At 37.5% G+C, this 22943-nt stretch overlaps 5 protein-coding genes across 5 annotated transcripts; all 5 read right to left on the bottom strand.

Moving 5' to 3' along the window:
• Positions 1 to 4062: 4062 nt before the first annotated feature.
• Positions 4063 to 4533, bottom strand: LOC116017735. The gene has a single exon (XM_031258364.1). The coding sequence runs from the start codon at positions 4531 to 4533 to the stop codon at positions 4063 to 4065; it is 471 nt and encodes a 156-aa protein (XP_031114224.1).
• Positions 4534 to 4946: 413 nt separating this feature from the next.
• Positions 4947 to 7190, bottom strand: LOC116015506 (probable pectinesterase/pectinesterase inhibitor 17). Its single transcript, XM_031255595.1, has 2 exons — positions 6314 to 7190; positions 4947 to 5772 (listed from the first exon to the last, which is right to left on the bottom strand). Exons 1-2 carry the CDS (start codon positions 7188 to 7190, stop codon positions 5093 to 5095), a joined length of 1557 nt encoding a protein of 518 aa, XP_031111455.1. The 3' UTR covers positions 4947 to 5092.
• Positions 7191 to 11478: 4288 nt separating this feature from the next.
• On the bottom strand, positions 11479 to 13664 carry LOC116017477 (pectinesterase 2-like). The gene is made up of 2 exons (XM_031258073.1): positions 12785 to 13664; positions 11479 to 12167 (listed from the first exon to the last, which is right to left on the bottom strand). The coding sequence occupies exons 1-2, from the start codon at positions 13662 to 13664 to the stop codon at positions 11479 to 11481; spliced, it is 1569 nt and encodes a 522-aa protein (XP_031113933.1).
• A 1731-nt stretch (positions 13665 to 15395) lies between these two features.
• LOC116017476 (pectinesterase 2-like) lies at positions 15396 to 17260 on the bottom strand. The gene is made up of 2 exons (XM_031258072.1): positions 16381 to 17260; positions 15396 to 16256 (listed from the first exon to the last, which is right to left on the bottom strand). Exons 1-2 carry the CDS (start codon positions 17258 to 17260, stop codon positions 15568 to 15570), a joined length of 1569 nt encoding a protein of 522 aa, XP_031113932.1. The 3' UTR covers positions 15396 to 15567.
• Positions 17261 to 19389: 2129 nt separating this feature from the next.
• Positions 19390 to 21313, bottom strand: LOC116017475 (pectinesterase 2-like). The gene is made up of 2 exons (XM_031258071.1): positions 20410 to 21313; positions 19390 to 20264 (listed from the first exon to the last, which is right to left on the bottom strand). Exons 1-2 carry the CDS (start codon positions 21287 to 21289, stop codon positions 19576 to 19578), a joined length of 1569 nt encoding a protein of 522 aa, XP_031113931.1. The 5' UTR covers positions 21290 to 21313; the 3' UTR covers positions 19390 to 19575.
• Positions 21314 to 22943: the final 1630 nt, after the last annotated feature.

Raw genomic sequence — 22943 nt, 5'->3', positions numbered from 1 at the left:
TTATGCCTCGTTCAAGCACCTCCTTCCCTTTCACAATGCTACGCCAACCCCACGAACACACCTCCTTCCCTTTCACAATGCTACGCCAACCCCACGAACAATTGTGCTTATTAGCATCAAGGGCGTCTCCGTTACTCATGTATTTCTCTTTCATAACTTTAACCCACAGTTTGTCTTCATTAGTCAACAATTGCCAACCTAACTTAGAGAGAAGGGCGAGATTAAAATCTCTAGCCTTTTTAAGACCCAGGCCCCCCTCCCCGCGGGGTTTGCAAATCTCAGCCCAACTTACAGTGTGAATTTTATGTATGTCATCGGAATGTCCCCATAAGAAGTTCCTGCAGATAATTTACACGATTATATGTCACTTCATATCACCAATTTGTCTAGAAATAAATGACCAAATGGGTGAAACATGATTATTATATTTAAAGGTTAAGAGTAAATTATTGTCAATACTTTTTTAGTTGAGTTCGTCACGTACAATCTTCCTAGCACGATTTACATTTTTGTATGATTTATGAACTTATTAAACAAAATAAGTGTATTCAGTACACATTCTCAAACAGTAGCACGAGTTTTTATCAGTAACCCAACAAAAAATTGGGGGATTGGATGGATAATGCCATAGTGGAATACACGACCTTAAACATTATAAACGCAATGTGCGGCAAGGATTTGGGTGTGTTGCAATGGAGATCAAGAAAATTGGATTGCGATCTGGCATTAAATGTCACCTAAATCTCTCTCCAAATTGTCTTCATCGAAGAGGCTATCACCTTGTTAGAATCAATTGTATGATTGGTGAAGATGTCTCATCATATCAAAATACAATTCCCAGGATAAGCTGCAAAACCTAAATGCCCAACTTGCTTCATATAGTTCGATGCCTACACATATATGACAATTTGCTAGGGACCAGTGGACCAACAAAAAAGCTATAGCAAAGATTGGTCCCGGCTTTGGGCAACTAGAGGACCAAGGCTGTACCGCTTTTCAAGGTTTCGTTTTTCAATGTCGTGATCTATTTGCTTTCTCATTATATATTATCACATTTTTTCCTGATCATCTAAAAGTGGGCTAAATTTTAAGATTTACGGTTTGAAATGATCGTTATAGACATGTTGAATTTATAACTTTGGAAGTTAATACTTAATAATCGGCCAACAAAAAATTACAGATGAATTAGAGTAAACTGAGACATAAGAGTGATTAACAGCAAACCAACCATTCTCTTGGGGATTTGAGATTGCAAAATGCAAATCACTTACAATCCTTTTTCAATGTATTTATTTAAGTTAGAACATATAATGCTCTTGACTAATTTAAGAAGCTGAATTCCTAAAAATATGCTAATTGATCACAAATTGATTAGGTTCTAATCATAGCAAAATTATACCCTCTCCAAAATATAACAAATTACCCATACCACACTTTCCAAATATAGGCAAAAGTGCAAAACCCTTGAGATTCGGGGTTGACTAAGCCTAGGAAAAGCACACCCCACGGACAAGGACCATGAGCCAACCAAGGACAACCATAAGACCCTTCATCCTCATTTGTGAATCTATTAAGTTATCAGCAAAAATATGTTTGTCATTGTCATTATTTTTGGCCACTTACTAAAACGACATCGTTTATTACCTTTTCTAAAAAAAGAAAAAAAAAATATATTTACTACCCATTTAGTCAATAGTTATACCATGGATTCGGGTCTACCTTACAATGTGGACCAGTCACAATTTAAATGATAAACATTCAATATTTAAATTATGAACATTCAGTATATAAATTGTGTATTTTGAATTTGTATTTACCTTATAAGGTGGATCCGACCGAGTCCACGGAATAATTTTCCCCATTTAGTGGCATGGACCGTTGAGAAAGGCTACCTGTCACAAAGGTATGATTAAGCATTCAGTCCAGGCCCACTCAATTTTGCCTTTGTGTTTCCGCAAAGTTTACAAATGATAAGCCCATGTTGGAGAGCCCGGCGTGTGTTTCACTCAAAGCGGATGGAGATATCATATATATACTTACATGATACATGGCGTGGACTTGGACTTGACGTCGTGATGTCATCTTCAAACTGGTCCAACGTATTGAAGTGACGGCGTTGATTTGTCCGTCACGACATAGCAATGCTTTGTCTGATCTCAGACGACCAGCCAGCCGGAGACTTCAACGACGTTCACTTCAATTCGTCTCCGGCGGATACGAAGCTTCTCGGATATGAGACAGCTTTGTCTCACGCAACAAGACACAAAGCTTCGGCTCTCAGAATGCGTTTTCGTTGCCAAAGCTTCTTCTTTTCCATGACAGATTGGATTCTTCGTCAATAGTTTTTTTTTTTTTCCCATAAAAAAAAGGTTTATAGTTGACTTCTACGGCAAGATTGGTGACATGTACAACGAATTTTCTAACTAAAAGTAAAAATTTGCAAATAAATAAATAAATAAATAAAAATTGTCACATAATAATCCACCAAGTATTGTGACGCCTAAATAATGCCTATATAACTTAGCTGATTTGATTAGTCAATTATATTTTGTTTGGAAAAATATAGATTCCTTTTGTTTTTCCCCATTTTCACCAACTAGCATACATCTTTGATAGGGTAAAATTTATAAGGTATTTTTGAGAAACCATGTGTATTGTTTTAATTTATGATAAATTGACAAATTAAATCATCATATCAAAAAGTAAAAAAAGAATACCCTCGTAAAGTAAAAAAGAATTAAAAAAAAAGTATTCACTTAGGAATAAAAATAAAATATTGATTATTACTCTTTTTGGTACTCAAAATTTTGAAATGATGATTTGTAAATTCTAAGGATACCGATAGAAAAATATTTGATGAACTTCTATTTTATATTCTCAATTTTTATTCACTTTTAAAAGTTTTTTGTCTAAACACTTTTATGTGGACTCACGTGATAGAGATAACTTATCCTTGTTTGTCACGGAAATAGAAGTAAGGGTGTAAAATTTATGAGTATGCATAGTATAACTAAACATGATACCTAATCAAAATGGTTGAATAGTCAAAGACATTTGCTTTGCTAAATGGCGTACGTAATTTAGGCCTTTTTTTTTTTGAGGATATCTATTGTAGGGACTTTCAAATTTTACTCTATCAATCATACTCCATGATGTAACAAGCATGCGACAATTTTATCTTGTGGGTCCAAACAAAATTGTCTACGTCCAATATTTGGTTCTTTTATACAAAAAGATGGAGTTTGATCGAACTCACGACGTCTCTTAAGGGACAAGAGTGATCGAATAGCTACTCATCATGTCAAACAAGTTGGTTATTATTGTATGTAATTTAATGACTTAACATTTTTATAATGAGAAAATATCAATTTTGGTCCCACGACTATTACCAAAATGATAATTTTGGTCCACATATTTAAGTTCTATCAATTTTGGTCCCAAGACTATTGTTTTAGTACCAATATTTATCTACGACTATTGTTTTAGTGTCAAAATCCATCGTGCCGGTCACCCATCCGTTAAAAACGTGCAAAAATAAAAAAGTGTTAAGGGTATTTTTGTCATTTTCAACTTAATATCCCAATTTGAGCATAAATAAATAGATTTAATTAAATCCTAAGATTGATCAAAATTCACAATTTTCCTCCTCATTTTATCTTAATTTGAGGAGGAGAACTGTGAATTGTAATCTATTTTATGGCTTAAATCTCTTTATTTATCCTCAAATTGGGATATTGAGTTGAAAAAGACGGAAAATACATTTAAATTTTTTAGATTTAGACATGTTTTAAACGGATGAATGATCAGTACGATGAATTTTGACACTAAAACAGTAATCGTGACACCAAAATTAGTACTAAAACAATAATCGCGGGACCAAAATTGGCATTTGCTCAATAAAAAAAATTAGAGGAATATTAGAGGGACAATTAGAAGCAATAGTTATTGTTTGGATGCCTATCACGCTCCAAAAAGGATGTTGTTTTGCAGAATTTTTTTGTCACGTAATCGAAATCAAGGCATGAAAGCCATCTATCTATCTATCACCGCATGCAATTTGGATCAATGCAGTGTCCCTTGAAGGAGACGAAGGACGAACATGACCATCCCAGACAACTGGATAGCGTTGTTATTTCTGGCCGAGAACGGCGACACCCCGCCGCCGCAGCCCGGGATGGGCATGTCTTGGCTGCCCTCCTCGAACAATAGACCGCATATCCCCGCAGGATTATCGATGCCGCCGACTTGATATTCCGCGCCAAGGTACTCCTTATGCTTGTAGTCCCACAACAACCTTTTCGCTTGGACGACGGCACTGTCGTAGAGCGCGTAGCACTCACGCACGCACCGCCTCACCCAAGGCTGCACCTTCCCGCTCTTCAACACGTCCCCGATGTGGCGCCTCGTGTCCGTCACGTTGCTTATCACCAGCTGGATGCACGTCCACCCTATGCGCATCAGCATCGCGCATTCCCTCGCCGGCCGAGCCTGCAGGGCGGAGATGCAGAAGTCGTAGTCCTTCTTGGCGCTCATAAGTTTGCAGGTCTTTTGGATCAGGGTGTAGTGCTTGTGCTTGTGATCATTCTCCTTGGCGCCATGGATGATGAATGGGAAAAGGGAGATGGAAACTAGTAGGAGAAGAGAAAATAAAGTAGATGCCATTTTTTTTTTTTTTTTAAATTTGTTCTTTTGATCTGATCTAAGATGTTCTTAGCTTGCGATAAATGTGTCAAGTAGTATTTTTAATTTGGGAGATAAAATAGGATCCATTTTAATTTTATTTTGACTCAAGCTGCACTCATTAATTAATAACCTTTGTGCAAGTTCTTATGTAATAGCCTGGACTATTTCAGTCAGTAAAGATGTATACTGTACTAGATAAACTTCAATATTGTGTAATAACTCAAGATAACATGGTAACACTTGACAGAGTTGGGTACATTAAGTAAACTCTACAAAATTTTAATGCTTTATTTAATAGTTGGTACAATGAATGGCAATCAACAACAATAATACAATGACTTATATGTAAACTTCTTTTTCTTTCAAAATCACTTAATCACACGCTTCTATCAACTTAATTAAGAATAGATTAGAGGCCAGAAGTGAAAGGCACGTTTGTGGCGGGTAACCATGACCCGCCGGCGATGAAGTTGCCGACGGTGAACTTGGAAGCCTCCGTTGCGCTAGTTATCACATGATAACCACCCCATTTCACCCTATTGGTCGTGGAAGCCCCGGCTCCGGTGTTCAAGTACTCGCCGTAGTACAATGTATTTAGCCCGAAACTCCCATCCCACGGCAACCAACCCGCCGGATCGATCAAGCTATCCAGGGACGACTTCATGAAGACTGTGCGCGAATATTTCTGCCACGGCCGTCCCAGGTAGGTCTTGACGGAGCCCTCCAAGTCGGACGCGGCCGTGACTTTGCTGTTGTGGATTGATATTCCGGTGTTCTGGTTCGGGTCGGTCCGGCCTTGGGCGGTGATTGTGTTGATCTTGTTTGGTGGGTTTCGGGCATAAATGTTGCAATTTTGGAAGACCACGGCAGCGTTACCGAAGATGAAGTCTACGGTGCCGTAGATGTCGCATTCTCTGTAGAATTGTCTGTCGGAGTAGACGTAGAGCGTGTCTTGGTAGCCCTCGAAGCTGCATTGGTAGAACACTGAGAGATCGGAACCAGACCGGAGCGCCACCGCCTGATGATTTGCCGCTCCGGCGGTGTTTCTGAATGTTATGCCTTGTCCAATAAACCCATCTCCACTCACAGCTGAACATATTTAAAATACCATTAATAATTAAATACAAGGTAGACAAAATATTAAATAGAAAACCCGCAACTATTAGTCAAAAGATTATTGCACAAGATATTTTTGACTTAGTGGTAAAAAGATCAAAATTAAATAAATCAGTAAAAACTATAAATAGTTAATTCATATAAATCTGGTCAATAGATTGCTTTAGTACTAAGAAACTTGTGGTTACTAAGTTTACCAATCATTATTACATGGACCATAACTGTGTGGATTAAAAATAAAAAGTACATTATTTTTGTACTAAAGGTACATTATTTTTGTACTGTAGGTACATTATTTTAGGGTACATTATTTTTGTACTGAAGGTACATTATTTGATATATACTATCAAATAATGTACCTACAGTACAAAAATAATGTACTTTCAGTACAAAAATAATGCACTTTTTATTTTTGGTCCACAGCTGTGTGGACATGGTCCATGCAATAATTTGCCTAAGTTTACAGACTGAACAAGTTGGTAATGGTACGTATTATGGCTTAGGGACTACTTACCAACAGTGGCTGATTTGAAGGTGGTGGTGCCGCCTCCAACGCTTTGGCTTCCGGTGATAATTGTCTTCCCAATTCCATCACCCACCAACATGACATTTTTCAATTTGCTACCAATATTCACATTTTCCTTGTACACTCCTGCCTTCACATATATCACATATCTCCCACTCCCGCTTCTCTTCGCCGCCGCACTCACAGCTTCCGTCACGGTCTTATAGTCCCCGGACCCATCTTGCGCCACCACAACATCCGCCTTAGAGGCAGCGGACGACTGCAAGAGTTTTCGATTTCCGGGCTTAACCCAATCAGGAAAACCTTCAGTGTAACCACTGGCCTCATTGTTGTTGCCAGTGTAGCCTTTATTAATGGCTAAAGTGTTGCTGATCAAATACGACACATTTCTCGACATCATGGGCATGACGTTGCCCGTGACCCCAACGTCAACAAACCCGGCCCGACATGTCTCCATGTTGGTCAGGGCCGTGCTGAGCCACGTCTGTGCGTCAGCTCCCGAACACTTAACGTTGGGATCCACGGCGGTGTTGATTTTCACAACCATATTCTCGTACAGCTCTAAACAATCCTCCCATGCAGCCTTTTCTTGCTCGTTAAGGCACTTCGTGCCTAACGAGTACGTGTTATCTTTCTCATGCATGGCATGCTCAAGCGCCACTCCCATGGCAACGTTAAGGAAATCGGATTTATCCTTAATCTCTCCGCCATTGTTGCGGCTTAAAGACAGGTAATACTCGCACGGTTGCGGGTACGGGGTTTGGCTACACCAAGATTTTATCTCCGTTAGAGAATAGCCGGAAACCGCCGTGAAAATAAACGCCGTTAGGAATGAAAAAGCGAATAGCAATTGAAGATTTGCCATTTTTACTATTTGAGAGAGCTTTGGTGTTGTGGTTTTTGCAGGCTTGGTTTTGGTTTCTTTATATTGAAGCATTGGGGTGATCGAATGCAGGCTTGGCGATGGTGACGCATCATCTACTATTCCACATTTCTTTTTAATTTCCATATTCATATTGATTTTTTTTTTGTTCGGGTTCTACGATAATACTATTCAACTAATTATGTTTTTGATTTTTCCAATGGGCTAAAAATCTCAGAATGAGAACATATTGTTAAGTTGCGAGTTGCATGCGCGTTGACTCAGAAGAATATTAGATGGACAAAATCGAATTAGATATGGCTGCGCTGAAACCCTCTGGAAGTTTCGCTTAGGAAAGTAGACTACAATTCAAATAATAGTAAGAACAAGTAGACATTGTGGTCTTGTGGTACGAAGTTGCTCTTTCATATGCGAGGTCATGAATTTGAGTTCCCGCTGTGAGAGCAGTAAGAGCAGTAGTAACACAGTGCAAATTTTACAATTCAACTATTAGCTTAGCCTTTTAGTTGGATAGAGCACATACTTCTATTTGGTATCAGAGCGCACTAAAACTAAATGTCATGGGTTCGAATATCTAAGTAATTGATCCGCACACGTGAGGGGCGTGTTGAGCATATAATATATAAACATAAGTGACAAATAGTTGTAAGCCATTTCTATTACATTTTCCTCCATTCCATTATTTATCTTTGTAGAGTAATATTTTAATATCGAGCATATAGTGAGACTTTAAATACACACTTGTTGGCAATTTTCTATATTAAAAAAATAAAAACAAACATTAACATGTGACGGGTAAAATGGCAATCAATCAAAGCACGTAATTGTCCTATTTACCTACGGAATCGAAAAACTGAATCTAGAGAAAGTTTGTGAGATATGTATTGCCACGAAAGTGGAAACCTGGATGGATATATAGGAAGCAGAAAGATTCTGTTGACACAACGTGGCAAATATGTCCTCAAGCTAACTTTCAACACCCTATAAACTCCTACTTTTCTACTATTTATTCAATCATATGAATTGTAATGATAAACCCCAAATTTAAGTTTTTTGCTAGCTTTACATTAGTTAGAGGGAGAATAAAATAGTAATTTATTCATCAGATCAAGAGTTGTCACCAATTAGCAATCACTTTGCCTCGCCAAGTAAGAGTGTGCAGAACATGTACCTCTAGGTTCCCCCCACCACACACACACAAAAATCCAATTTAAATCTCCCGCCTCATATCTTATCCATGTTAGCATTTTGGTCTAAAAAATTGAACAAAAACCTCTCGATGGGATGCTCTTATAACATCTGAACGTTATATAAGATATGTAAGATTTAACACCTTGAGACACAATCAAATTGATTGATAAATTCAAAATAAAGTTAAGGCCCTGTTTGGTAAATGGCTGTTGGCTGTTTGGGTTATAATGTATGATTTGTTGATAATATTAGCTGTTTGTAGAATGTTATTTAATAAATTAGCTGTTAGCTGATAGCTGTTTGGTATAATTTCTTTTCTCAGAAAGCTAATTGAAAAGGCTGCTTTGAGTAGCATTTTGAATTTTAGCATTTTGGAGTTACAAAAAACTTATTAACCAAACAACTAATAGTGGTCAAATAAGCCAAAATTGGTAGGCTGATTATTTACCAAACAGGGCCTAATTGTTTTACTTTGATCGACTATAGTCATATAGTGCAGTGTGCAAATCACATGGTTTACATTGATCGGTAGGAAACAAAAAGAAAAAAAAAACTTGGAAATTCAGAAGTAAAATAAGGATGACTATATATTGATATCAAACACTTATCACTGTACAATTTTCTTATACTTGTGTAGCAATCATTCGTTCCCAACACAACATGCATTTACCACTACGTCAAAAGTTATATATAGTTAATGAATAAACATATTTATTTCCTTATATTTGCGTAATAGTTAGTGCCACAGTTACTTACTGATACCCAACAATTACATATGGGTGTAATTATAATTTCATCATACTATGAATTAAGTTTTGGTGCAGTACCATGAAATCCAATCATATATGTTGTAACTAACATGCATTTAATTTGACTGAAATGTGTTCAACTACCGGTATGTATTAATCCAATTTATAGTCTTTGTGCTTGAATTGAAGCATGAACGAATGATTTGTACCATTTAACCAATATTACTAGGATTGTATACATATATGTAGGCCAAGAGGGTTAATTGAAGACGTATAAAACACCACCAAATCTAACATGTTGGAGGAGTTTGCTTTGTTAGGTAAACGTGGAAAATTTTACACTGTTAATCCGTATCAATCAATATTGATAATATCATGTTTAATTACAAATGCTATTTTTTATGTATTATATTAGAATATCATGTATTACCAGCATTAGTAGCGACTAAAAAAATCCTACATGATATCTATAAATATATAATTTGTAAATATTTAGATAAACTCCGTCATAAATATTATTTGTATTAAATCTTTATTGTCAAAATCTTTAACTAAATACTTGTGTTTTTGATAAGTCTAACAATGTTTTATATTTATTGATTATTAATGTTTTTAACATGACTACTGAGTCTAAAGTTACGTTCTTCAAAAAAAAATAAACTAGTATCCATAATCGGACAAAATTTTCAAAATAATTTAATTTGGTAAGAAATTCAACAAATAATTCTTAGAAAAAATGAATAAAAAAAAACCCTTGCAACGATTTATAATTTCATACGTTCAATTGGATCTTCTTTGAATATTATGCATAATACAATTAGATAGGTGTGTTGAAATAGATAACCAATTCAAATAGGTAGAACATGATTAATGTTACTCATCAGTACTGTTTACTAAGAAAGGCAAACAATAGACAACAGTATGATAGTTGGGTCCTTTGTAATCTTGATGCGTCACTTCGGCCTGGTTCAACAACATTTGGTGCAATTATCACCTCACACAAGGGAGAGTTCATTGCCGCTATTTCGGGACCATTAACACCTGTCAATAGTGCCTATCTTGCCCAAGCCCTTGCAATTAAAGAAGTATTATCTTGGCTATTGGAGAAACATTGGCAGAAAATATGCAGCCAATCAGACTGTCAGCAAGTTTGTAACCTCTTCAACGACATCCCGGGATTTATCATATACCGATACTATTATTAAGGATACTGGGATAGTCATTGTCTCTCATCTAAATTTCAACCTTGTGCCCTTAGATATGTTAGTAGATCAGTAAATGTGCCAGCTCACACGTTAGCATGATATGCGCATTCGAACAATGGTTTATGTAGGTGGGAGGATATTCCCCGCAGTGTATTCATTCTTTAATTGATTCAGATGGTTTCTTAAAAAAAATAGACAACAATATAAATTATATTAGAGCATCCTTATCAGTGGAGTTTTTTCGTGGTTTTTGAGGAGTTTTTTGTAGGTGTGATTAGGAAAGAAAAAATGAGGGGTGATTAAAAAAAATTAGAAAATAACAGTGACATTATCCAAAAAATATGCAGTGATAAGGTCATCTCCAACCTTCTCTCCAAAACACCAAAACAGCAAAAAAAAAATAGTGTAATGGCGCTACAAATTTGCTCCAATCAACACTGCATCCCTCCAAAAATTTGGTGCATGGTGAACAGTGCAGCGCCATATTTGGTGCTGCACTGTTCATCTGCACCAAATGTGTTCTTAGTTTTTTTTTTTTCCCCATTTTGCCCCCCAGTTCTTACTTTAGTTTTAATATATTTTTACATTTTGTTAAATTATTAGATATAAACTTTATATTATTAAAAATAAATTATATCATTTGAAAGATCTCATCAAGACGATTAAAACAAGACTAATATTGAATATAAAATAATTAAAAATGAAACTACATAAAATATGAATTTAACAAAATTAAATCTAAAAAAAATTACTTTATATTATTTGCATAACATTGCATGATTATATTTTATATTAAAATATTAAAAGATAATATAAAGTCTTAATTTATGAGAAAATAAATTATTTTAGTGAAGAAATAAAGTTTGGTGTAGAATTTGGTGTAATGGGTTGGAGATGAAAAAAATTTGGTATAAGAATATGCTGGGAATATTCCTTTTGGTGTAGAATTTGGTGCAGAATTTGGTGTAGATGGTTGGAGATGGTCTAAGGGTGCTCTTAAAAGCTAAATATAAATATATATGATTTATTTTATTATTCCTTTTTTTTTTTTAATTCTAAATGTATATGCTTCTATAAGTTTAATCCATTATAACCCCAACAATCATAACAATAAAAAGATCGAAATCAAAGGCCTGAAGTAAACGGCACGTTTGTGGCGGGTAACCAAGAGTCACCGCCGATGAAGCTGCCGACGGTGAACTGGGACGCCTCCGTTTCACTGGTGATCACGTGATAACCACCCCAAGTCACCCTATTAGCCGTCGACGCCCCTGCCCCGGTGTTCAAATACTCGCCGTAGTATAATGTATTTAGCGCAAAACTCCCATCCCACGCCAACCAACCCGCCGGATTAATCAAACTATCCAAGAACGTCTTCATGAACACCGTGCGCGAATATTCCTTCCACGGCCGTCCCAAGTAAGTCTTGACGGAGCTCACGGAGCCCTCTAGGTCGGACGCGGCCGTGACTTTGCTGTCGTGGATTGATATTCCGGTGTTCTGATTCGGGTCGGTCCGGCCTTGGGCGGTGATTGTGTTGACCTTGTTTGGTGGGTTTCGGGCATAAATGTTGCAGTTTTGGAAGACGGCGGCGGAGTTACCGAAGATGAAGTCGACGGTGCCGTAGATGTCGCATTCTCTGTAGAATTGCCTGTCTGAGTAGACATAGAGCGTGTCTTGATAACCCTCGAAGCCGCATTGGTAGAATACTGAGAGATCGGAGCCGGACCGGAGAGCCACGGCCTGGTGGTTTGCTGCTCCGGCGGTGTTTCTGAATGTTATGCCTTGTCCAATAAACCCATCTCCGACCACAGCTGAAACGTATTGAAAATAATTAATTGAACATAGTATGCTTCTTAGACTTTCAAATTGTTATTGATTCTTTAACGTTCAATTTGTTGCCATCTGATAATCAAAGTTAACCATACATATATAGTCATTCAAATATCAAATTTTAAACACATGTAATCCTTCCAAGATGACTGGGGCTGGTCAAATTGTGAAAGTTGAAAGCCAGAAGTGATTAATTTGAACAGATAATATCAATTTCAAAGTTGAAGGATTATCACATGTGATCAATTTGAAAGTTTAACTAAGTGTGACAATACAACTATACTTAAGGATCCATATCAGATTAACTCTTAATTGTTGATTAGAGAAAGGAAACAATTGCCTTTTTTGTCATTCTGGCCTAAGTTATATGTATGATTTTGAACCCTAAGCTATGTGTAAAGTTACTATTTTAGTACCTAAAAGACAAAATTAGTGACTTTATTAATATGTTTGTAGCAGAAATAGTTTTAAAAAATTAAATATGGACTCACATAATTCAGATAAAAGATAGAAGCTTCTTTTTTTTTTTCTTTTTTTTTTTCAATTAGACAAAAATTTAGATTAAACAAACAATTATGCATAAGGATTAGTTGATTACCAACAGTGGCGGATTTGAAGGTGGTGGATCCACCGCCAACACTCAGGCTTCCGGTGATAATTGTTTTCCCAATTCCGTCGCCGACCAACATGATGTTCTTCAAACTGGTACCAATATTCACATTTTCCTCATACACTCCACCCTTCACATATATCACATATCTCCCACTCCCGGTCCTCTTCCCGGCCGCATTCACGGCATCCGTCACGGTCTTATAGTCCCCGGACCCATCTTGGGCCACCACAATATCCGCCTTAGAAGCAGCCGACGACTGCAAGAGTTTTCGGTCACCAGACTTAACCCAATCAGGAAAACCGCCAGTGTAGCTGGTAGTTTGACTGTTAGTGCTAGTTAACCCTTTGTTAACTGCTAAAGTGTTGCTGATCAAATAGGAAACGTTGTTTGACATCATGGGCATGACGTTGTCCGTGACGCCCACGTCTATAAACCCGTCCCGACATGTCTCGAGGTTGGTCAGGGCGGCGCTGAGCCACGTCTGCGCATCCGCCGCCGAATTTTTGACGGCGGGATCAACGGTGGCGGTTATTTTCCCGACCGTAACCTCGTACAGCGCCAAACAATCCTCCCATGCAGCCTTTTCGCGCTGGTTTCGGCATTTCGGGCCTAAAGTGTACGCGCTATCCATAGCGCGTTTGGCATGTTCCAACGCCAAATTCACGGCGACTTTTAAGAAATCCGATTTATCCTTGATCGGAGCGGCGCCGTTACTGGGGCTCTGAGACATGTAGTATTCGCATATCTGGGGATAGGGAGTTTGGCTGCACCAAGTTTTTATCTCCGCCGTAGAGTAGCCGGAAACCGCCGTGAAAATGAAAGTTGCTAGGAATGAACAGGTGAATAGCAATCGGAGATTAACCATTTTCAGTGGTTTTTAGTGTTTGAGAGAGCTTTGGTTGTGTGGATTTTGCAGGCTGTTTAAATAATAGTATATTGGGGTAGTCGAATGAAATTTTGTTTAGTTTGTACAATGTTTTAATATATTTTTTTTGTTATTTCCAATGTTCGAAAATCTCTGAATTAGAATATACTACATAGTACATACTGTAGCTTGTTGACTAGCTAGAAGACAATTTATACGGAGTAATTAATTATGTGTTAAAATTATTTTAATATATTATATCATAGGACTAACTTACCTGGCTAGATATTTTATTTTTCAGATTTTTTATTTTTCATTTTTTTTCGGAAAGTTGGGGGTGGAAAGATAAAGAGAAAAGTAGCTTAGATTATTCATGCCTGAACTTTTTAAACTAAGATGGCATGTCAAGCTCTCATACCGAGTTGAATTTGAAATTTTAATTTGAGGTAATTAAGTCTTCTCAACCTGTTGAAGCACAAAGAGTCAATTTCGATATCTCCTCCATTGAGACTCGAACTCATGACCTTTTATTTGAAGGAGGCCACTACATGCTATTTGAGCACAAGGTGCTTGGCAAATATTTTAAAAATTTAAATTTACTCTTTCATATTTTATGTTTTCTAATAATGCGTATTCAATGTAGTAGTCCTCATCAAAGGAACAGGGACTAGTATCATAATGTATGTAAAATTTCAGCATAAGCAATAATCTTCAGTTTTAATTATTATTATTATTATTATTATTATTATTATTATTATTATTATTATTATGTCACAAGAGTCTTAATCAGCATATATGAGGTCTAGCCAATAGAAGACAAAGAAGAAGATAGATTGAAGGCGTACGCAGGTTATGACTTCCAACTTTGGTAGGAATAATATTTAACAAAACAATATATATAATTGACTAGCTTTTTGCATGGCTGCATGCAATGCCAATTTAAATGGATATATATGTAATCATATATAATAGCTAGCCAAATGGATAACGATTTCGTTAAACTAGAACATTACCCACAATTTGCCTTAAAATTGCTATGTTTTATATTTGCAACTTGTTCTTCCCAAAAATCCTTTTATAAGCCATCTTAGGGTATATTTGATTCAAACGATTGGAATAGTAATGAGAATAAAATATTTGGCTTAATGCATACATAATGACCTTTCTATTTTTTATTTTCATTTTTCAAAAGTAAAGAAGAAAAAAGGTAATGAGTTTTTTTAATTAATTACCAAAGGTTTGAATTCAATAGTAGTAGTATAATAAAAGTATAAAAGCCACCAACCAAACACCACCTTATTTAATACTTCCTTTATGAATTTGTATGAACTATACAAATATATTTTTATTTAAAATACTTATTATTGGGGGCAACTACGTACAATGTACCAACTTGGTCAGACTGTTGATTTAATAACCACAAAGTTAAATGCAAGTTCGACTCTCAAGAAAGGAGCCTAGTATGGAGCTTAATTGTTACAAGAATCATGCTTCACCCACTGGCTCACGTTTGTATTTTACTGAAATCATAAGGACGTATTATCATATATTATATAGACTATTTGTGTCTTGTGATGACGCCATCTTCATACTGGTCCAACGTCTTGAAATGACGACACTATTCGACAATTATAATAATGTTTTTAGATTAAAAAAATTCAGTTCATCATAATTAATCATAGTTATCAAAGAAGATTAATAAAACAGATCAATCAGTATACTATCTGGAAATTTAAAAATTTTTATTCAATAAATGTAGGGTACAAATAAAGAATAACAATTAAACACAATACAACAAAAATAAAAAATTGAAAATCACAAATATATGCTTTGTTTGTTCAAAGCATGTTTCTACCTTTAAATTTAATCGATAAAATCAACCCCAACTATAAGAAATAACAAATCAAAGGCCAGAAGTGAACGGCACGTTTGTGGCGGGTAACCAAGAGCCGCCGGCGATGAAGTTTCCGACGGTGAACTTTGAGGCCTCCGTTGCACTAGTGATCACATGATAACCGCCCCATTTCACCCTGTTAGCCGTGGACGCCCCCGCTCCGGTGTTCAAGTACTCGCCGTAATACAATGTACTTAGAGCAAAAGTCCCATCCCATGGATACCAACCGGCTGGTTCGATTACCCCGTCGAGAAATGTCTTCATAAAAACGGTCCGAGAATATTGCTTCCACGGCCGTCCTAGGTACGTTTTGACGGAGCCACTAGAGCCCTTTAAGTCGGAGGCCGCCGTGACTTTGCTGTTGTGGATTGATATTCCGGTGTTCTGGTTGGGGTCGGACCGGCCTTGGGCGGTGATGGTGTTGATCTTGTTTGGTGGGTTTCGCGCGTAAATGTTGCAGTTTTGGAAGACGACGGCGGCGTTACCGAAGATGAAGTCGACGGTGCCGTAGATGTCGCATTCTCTGTAGAATTGCCTGTCGGAGTAGACGTAGAGAGTGTCTTGATAGCCCTCGAAGCTGCATTGGTAGAACACTGAGAGATCGGAACCAGAGCGTAGTGCCACGGCCTGGTGGTTTGCCGCTCCGGCGGTGTTTCTGAATGTTATGCCTTGACCAATAAATCCATCTCCAACCACAGCTGAAACGTATTAAAATTGCATTAGTTTTTTTTTTTTCTTCTAAATTCTGTGTTCTTTTTTCAGAGTATTCCACCTAGAAATCAGCTAAAAATCATTTATTTAGATTATGGCTTATTGGCTTACCAACTGTGGCTGATTTGAAGGTGGTGGTGCCGCCTCCAACGCTTTGGCTGCCGGTGATAATTGTCTTCCCAATTCCATCACCCACCAACATGACATTTTTCACTTTGTTACCAATATTCACATTTTCCTTGTACACTCCTGCCTTCACATATATCACATATCTCCCACTCCCACTTCTCTTCGCCGCCGCATTCACAGCTTCTGTCACCGTCTTATAGTTCCCGGACCCATCCTGCGCCACCACAACATCCGCCTTAGAAGCGGCCGACGACTGCAAGAGTTTTCGGTCACCGGGCTTAACCCAAGCGGGGAACCCACCCGAGTAGCTCGCTGCCTCATTGGTAGTAGTAGTGAACCCCTTGTTAAGGGCTAAAGTGTTCCTGATCAAATCCGACACGTTGTTCGACATCAAGGCTGTCAGAACATTGTCGGTGACCCCAACCTCGGCGAACCCGCCCCGACACGTCTCGAGGTTGGTCAGCGCCGTGCTGAGCCACGTTTGCGCGTCCGCTGCTGAACACTTAACGTTGGGATCCACGGCGGCGTTGATTTTCATAACCGTATTCTCGTACAGCTCCAAACAATCCTCCCATGCAGCCTTTTCACGTCCGTTACGGCATTTTGGTCCTAACGAGTACGTGTTAGCTTTTGCATGCATGGCATGCTCTAGCGCCAATCCCACGGCCACATTGAGAAAATCCGATTTATCCTTAATGGGTCCGCCATTTCTATAACTCTGAGACAAATAATATTCACACTGCTGCGGATACGGCGTCTGGCCACACCAAGATTGTATCTCGGCCGGAGAATAGCCGGAAACCGCCGCGAAAACAAAAGCTGCCATTAACAAACTAGTATAAAGAAATCGGAGAGTTGCCATTTTCATAGGCTTTTAGTGTGTATTTGAGAATGGAGAGAGCTTTGGTTGTGTGGTTTTTGTAGGCTCCGTTTAGTGTCTTTATATAGAGCCATTTCGGCGGTTGCATGCAGGCTTCGCGATGGGGAGGACGCAATATTCCTTAGTTCTTTTTAATTGTTTGTTGTTATACTTTTCAACTAATTATGGGTTTTACAATGGGCTAAGAATCTCGGAATAAGAACGTACTAATGTTGCATATTGAATATAAGAACTTTATGTAATACAAAATTGAATGAGAATGGCTGCGTTGAAACCGTGTGGAACTGTGGACTTTTATTGCGCGCGCTACCAAAGCTGTAAAGTGTGCTATTAATATAATATTGACTTGTAACTTTTATATATATATATATAATTCAAGATCAAATGACAACCACTCCTCCCGCTCCTCCCGTGCGAAATAGCTGTTGTGCAACTTGTAATGGTTGATTGTGAATTTGCTAATAAGTGATTGTACAATCTGGAAACCTGCATTTCTGTAACTATTTTTGTATTTTAGGATGTGGAACTTGCATTGTAATGAATGATTGTGCAACTTGTAATTTTATTTTATTATCATGTAATATGTAATACCGAATTGTGCAACTTGATCGTAAAGCTAGTTCGCACGTTCGTAATAGGGAAGGGGATGGGGAAAGGGTCACCACTAAAAATCAAAGGTCATTGTCGAGTACCATGGTTAACATGACCAAAATTTTATTCTCACAAAATCTGCCAACGTGAATTCATGCTTCAAATTAAAGCATGTTTCAGATTTCGTGCATTTGGTAATCTCGTGTTTGAAAATTACACTATAAAGAATCTATGCGATGGACTAAGCGGAAAGAATGAAGTCAAAAATCAAACTCTGCACGTAACTTTTTAATACAATAATCATGATCCACCCATTCGCCACTCTTTTCAAGACTATCTAACCGCTTTATATTTACTAATTGTAGATAACATTGTTAATCCGGTGTAAATTAATCAACTAAAACTATATTAAGAGATTTAAATTTTGCACTTCGTATAAAGAAAGAGTAATGCTAGCCATCCATTCTAAAAACTCCCCTCTCAATTTTCTCTCATGATGTAGCATCATCTAATTGGATTATTACCCTCATGGACAACTTAATTGATCACAGTGGTGAAGTTTGAGAACAATAACTCGGAATCGAGTCTCACCAGTAGCATCAGTTGAGTTAGCATGATTTACATCTTTCCGGGGTTGGGATTCAACAGTTTGAGATCAACAGTTTGAGAACAATCTGATTGATCAGATTATTTAGTATTTAATTAAAAATGTATGGGGTCAGCCAATTCATATCACCCTAATAAATATAAGCCACATCATAGCGGGAAATTTATGAAGGGTAAATAGAAGAATTTTTCATATAAAGAGATTGATTAAGTTGAATTATCCGAGTTTATTAGGTGTGCCGTAGCCGTATTTTGTGTCCTAACCTTCCTATTTTTAGGTTTGATTTGTCTTATTACGTACCATAATTCTCTTACGTCTATGCAAGATAGGTTGCACCCCTCCTATAAATGGCATGTCACAATTATTCTAATTACCAAAAAGTTCAGAAGAAAAATAGTAAAAAAGGTTATTGATCAATACAAGTAATGTAATAGGAATATCAGGTAACGAAAAGACTATAAAAGTGATCTAATAGTATTTGAAGTGTTCAAGATAGATAAAATTGAAATTCGATTAAATTAGTTTTATTTCATAAGATATCGATAGAACTCATAAAAAGAAAAATGATAGCTTAATTTGTCTTGAAAGGGATGACTTAGTGGGTGGAGCATGAGTTTTGTATTTTAAAAGTCACAAGTTTAATTATTGTCAAATCCTCTTAATTAAACATGTCACACATGATCTTACTCGTATGATTTAATTTTTCTATGGCTTATGAGCTATTACACATAAATAGTGTTTATCTAATATATACATTCAGTGGTAATTTTGAATTTTCCACATAATTGAAAGAAAGATAGTTCGATCAGAAACAAATAAATTTTGAAAATGTTTGTGTTTTACTATTTTCGAATCAGCAGAATATCATGTAGAAATTAAGAATACTTTGTTATTTAATAGTAGGATACAAAGATTAGAATGACAATGGACAATATAATAATACAATCAATGTCAATTTAATTGACTACAATACAATCTGATATATATATGCTTCCTTTTAATTATATACTATTATTATTATTATTATTTTAAAAGCATTATTCTATAAATTTAATTGATAATAATCCCAATTCCACTACTATAGCGATGAATGAACAAATTAGAGGCCAGAAGTGAAAGGCACATTTGTGGCGGGTAACCAAGAGCCGCCGGCGATGAAATTTCCGACGGTGAACTTTGACGCCTCCGTTGCACTAGTGATCACATGATAACCGCCCCATTTCACCCGGTTGGCCGTGGAAGCCCCGGCTCCGGTGTTCGAGTACTCGCCGTAGTACAATGTATTTAGCGCGAAACTCCCATCCCACGGCAACCAACCCGCCGGATCGATCAAGCTATCGAGGGACGATTTCATGAAGACTGTTCTAGAATATTCCTTCCACGGCCGCCCCAAGTAGGTTTTGACGGAGCCTAGAGAGCCTTTGAGGTCCGAGGCGGCTGTGACTTTGCAGTTGTGGATTGATATTCCGGTGTTCTGGTTCGGGTCGGTCCGGCCTTGGGCGGTGATGGTGTTGGTTTTGTTTGGTGGGTTTCGGGCATAAATGTTGCAGTTTTGGAAGACGACGGCTGCGTTACCGAAGATGAAGTCTACAGTGCCGTAGATGTCGCATTCTCTGTAGAATTGTCTGTCGGAGTAGACGTAGAGAGTGTCTTGATAGCCCTCGAAGCTGCATTGGTAGAACACTGAGAGATCGGAACCGGACCGGAGCGCCACTGCCTGGTGGTTTGCTGCTCCGGCGGTGTTTCGGAATGTTATGCCTTGAGCGATAAATCCATCTCCAACCACAGCTGAAACGTATTAGAATTGCATTAGTGTGATAATTTTAGTTGAATTTTGTATAGTCTCTGACTCTACGTAGACTTTCTTAAAATCTTTTAAACTTTTTTAGGTTGGTTTAAAAATTACTCTGTATTTATTTAGATTATGGCTTACCGACAGTGGCTGATTTGAAGGTGGTGGTGCCGCCTCCGACGCTTTGGCTGCCGGTGATAATTGTCTTCCCAATTCCGTCACCAACCAACATGATATTCTTCACGCCGGAACCAATATTCACGTTTTCCTTGTACACTCCTGACTTCACATATATCACATATCTCCCACTCCCACTTCTCTTTGCCGCAGCATTCACAGCTTCCGTCACCGTCTTATAGTTCCCGGACCCATCCTGGGCCACCACAATATTAGCCTTAGAAGCCGCGGACGACTGCAAGAGTTTTCGGTCACCGGGTCTAACCCAATTAGGAAAACCTTCAGTGTATCCTGTTGCCTCGTTGTTGGTTGCAGTGAACCCTTTGTTAAGGGCTAAACTGTTGCTGATCAAATACGACACGTTATTTGACGTCACCGCCGGTAAAATGTTACCGGTGACGCCGAGGTCAACGAACCCGGCCCGACACGTCTCGAGGTTGGTCAGAGCCGTGCTGAGCCACGTCTGTGCGTCCGCCGACGAACACTTAACGTTGGGATCGATGGTGGTGTCGATTTTCTGAACCATATTCTCGTACAGCTCCAAACAATCCTCCCACGCCGCCTTTTCACGACCGCTACGGCATTTTGTGCCAAGCGAGTACGTGTTATCTTTAGCGCTCTTGGCATATTGCAACGCCAAATTCTTGGCGACTTTTAAGAAATCCGATTTATCCTTAATCTGCCCGCCATTATTGTAACTTCGAGACAAGTAGTACTCGCATGGTTGTGGGTACGGAGTTTGGCTACACCAAGATTTTATCTCGGCCGGAGAGTAGCCGGAAACCGCCGTGAAAATGAAAATGGCTAGGAATGAACTAGCAAATAGAAACTGGAGATTCGTCATTTTCAGTTGGTAGTATATGATATAGCTTAGGTTGTGTGATTTCCGCAGGCTACATTTAGGTTCTTTAAATAGAAGGAATTATGGGATATTGGGATGGTCTAATGAAGCTTCGTATTATCTTTTAATTATCCTTTATTTTTTTTAAATAAAATTGTTTAATATAATTTTTCCAATGTGCATAAAATGTCAAATGTACTATTATAGCATGTTGACTAGAAGAAATTTTGCATTACAAAATTGAATTAAGTGGAATTCCTATTCCTATATAATAACTAACAAATTGAGCAAACAGAAAATATTAGTAAGAATCAAACTTTTGATTATTTAAGTATGTACGATAATAATTTTTCACTTTTCAACTCACTCTTTTGGAATTTCGAGAGCCTTACTCGCTAAATCTTTTGTCAATATAATATATCAATTTACTCTTTTTGCAAAGAAGCAGAAAGAAACATTGGAAAACTATGCCCACTTGTAACAAAAGAAGAAAAAAGTGATGTGTAGTTGTTGAGGTGGGAAATTCTTAATCATAACTAGATTATATATTTTTTTTTAAATAAAATTTGACGTGGAAAATGGCAAACAATCAAAGCACGTAATTGCCCTATTAATCTACTCACGGAATTGAAAAACCGAACCTAATATATTGTTACCTTAATGTCTGAAAACTGGCCTAGCTAGATACGAGCATATATGAAGCCGATGTATGTGAAGATTGTGTTGACACTTGGCAAATGGCAATGTAATCCATGACTTTCAACATGCTTTAGAGTTGTACTTGTGTACAATTTAATTGCTTATTTATTTCTAACGGAGATTGTAAACGCTAATGAAAGTAACATCTTAGTTGACATAATTACGTAGGATTTTCTCCGAACTAGTTCATTTCTTACAACTCAAACTTTCTTCTCCCCATTCCACCTCACACTCTCTCCTCTCAACCTAAGGAATTCGATCTACGCACTCAACACAAGACAAATTCAAATCAATTCTACATATACGATGATAAGTTTGAAATATAAAGTTAGTGTTTTTCAGTTTTTAGTGCTTTTACCTTGGAGATAGATAGAAGTTAAGTGCTTTTCAATTTTCAGTGTTTTTACCTTGGATATATATAGAGGAGGCGAATCGCTTGACATGCCTCAATTGGCGAGCTAGTACTCCTAACTTTGAGATTGTTGGAGGAGATAAATTAAATCTTGAGATGTATCTCAATTGGCCAATAAGCTTCCATATGCTTGTACACTATTTCGAACCGTGTATTATGTGACTGCTAGCAAAGCAAAGCGCTTATGAATTTATTTTGGGTTGATTGACAAGTTAAACTATATATATGAGCTTTTAAAATTGAATTCACTCAATAACATTTGTAGTTTCATTCGTTATGTGCAAAAAGAGATCATCTACTCTATACAATTATAATTTTAAGATATTAATAACTACTGGGGTGCAAATACTAGTGCAAAAATCTCTCTCTCTCTCTATATCTCTCTCTCTCTCTCTCTCTCTCTCTCTCTCTCTCTCTCACACACACACACACACACACACACACACATATATATATATTATAATTATAAGATTTCAAGTTTGACTCTTTGTATGTTGGGTGACTTTGAACAACTTAGGCTAATTTACCTTAGCTTATTGTGATGAT

The sequence above is a fragment of the Ipomoea triloba genome, chromosome 4 (genome assembly GCF_003576645.1).
Source record: "Ipomoea triloba cultivar NCNSP0323 chromosome 4, ASM357664v1".
Lineage (NCBI taxonomy): Eukaryota > Viridiplantae > Streptophyta > Magnoliopsida > Solanales > Convolvulaceae > Ipomoea > Ipomoea triloba.
The sequence above is the reverse complement of the archived record's forward strand: the minus strand, read 5'-3'. Positions and strand labels throughout refer to the sequence as shown.

Excerpts from the sequence above, each read along its gene's own strand:
- LOC116017735 (XM_031258364.1), bottom strand. The coding sequence starts at position 4,533 with ATGAGCGCCAAGAAGGACTACGACTTCTGCATCTCCGCCCTGCAGGCT.
- LOC116015506 (XM_031255595.1), bottom strand. The coding sequence starts at position 7,190 with ATGGCAAATCTTCAATTGCTATTCGCTTTTTCATTCCTAACGGCGTTT. Across the intron at positions 5,773-6,313 it reads CTTCAAATCAGCCACTGTTG|CTGTGAGTGGAGATGGGTTT; the intron begins GTAAGTAGTCCC and ends AAATATGTTCAG.
- LOC116017477 (XM_031258073.1), bottom strand. The coding sequence starts at position 13,664 with ATGGTTAATCTCCGATTGCTATTCACCTGTTCATTCCTAGCAACTTTC. Across the intron at positions 12,168-12,784 it reads CTTCAAATCCGCCACTGTTG|CTGTGGTCGGAGATGGGTTT; the intron begins GTAATCAACTAA and ends AATACGTTTCAG.
- LOC116017476 (XM_031258072.1), bottom strand. The coding sequence starts at position 17,260 with ATGGCAACTCTCCGATTTCTTTATACTAGTTTGTTAATGGCAGCTTTT. Across the intron at positions 16,257-16,380 it reads CTTCAAATCAGCCACAGTTG|CTGTGGTTGGAGATGGATTT; the intron begins GTAAGCCAATAA and ends AATACGTTTCAG.
- LOC116017475 (XM_031258071.1), bottom strand. The coding sequence starts at position 21,289 with ATGACGAATCTCCAGTTTCTATTTGCTAGTTCATTCCTAGCCATTTTC. Across the intron at positions 20,265-20,409 it reads CTTCAAATCAGCCACTGTCG|CTGTGGTTGGAGATGGATTT; the intron begins GTAAGCCATAAT and ends AATACGTTTCAG.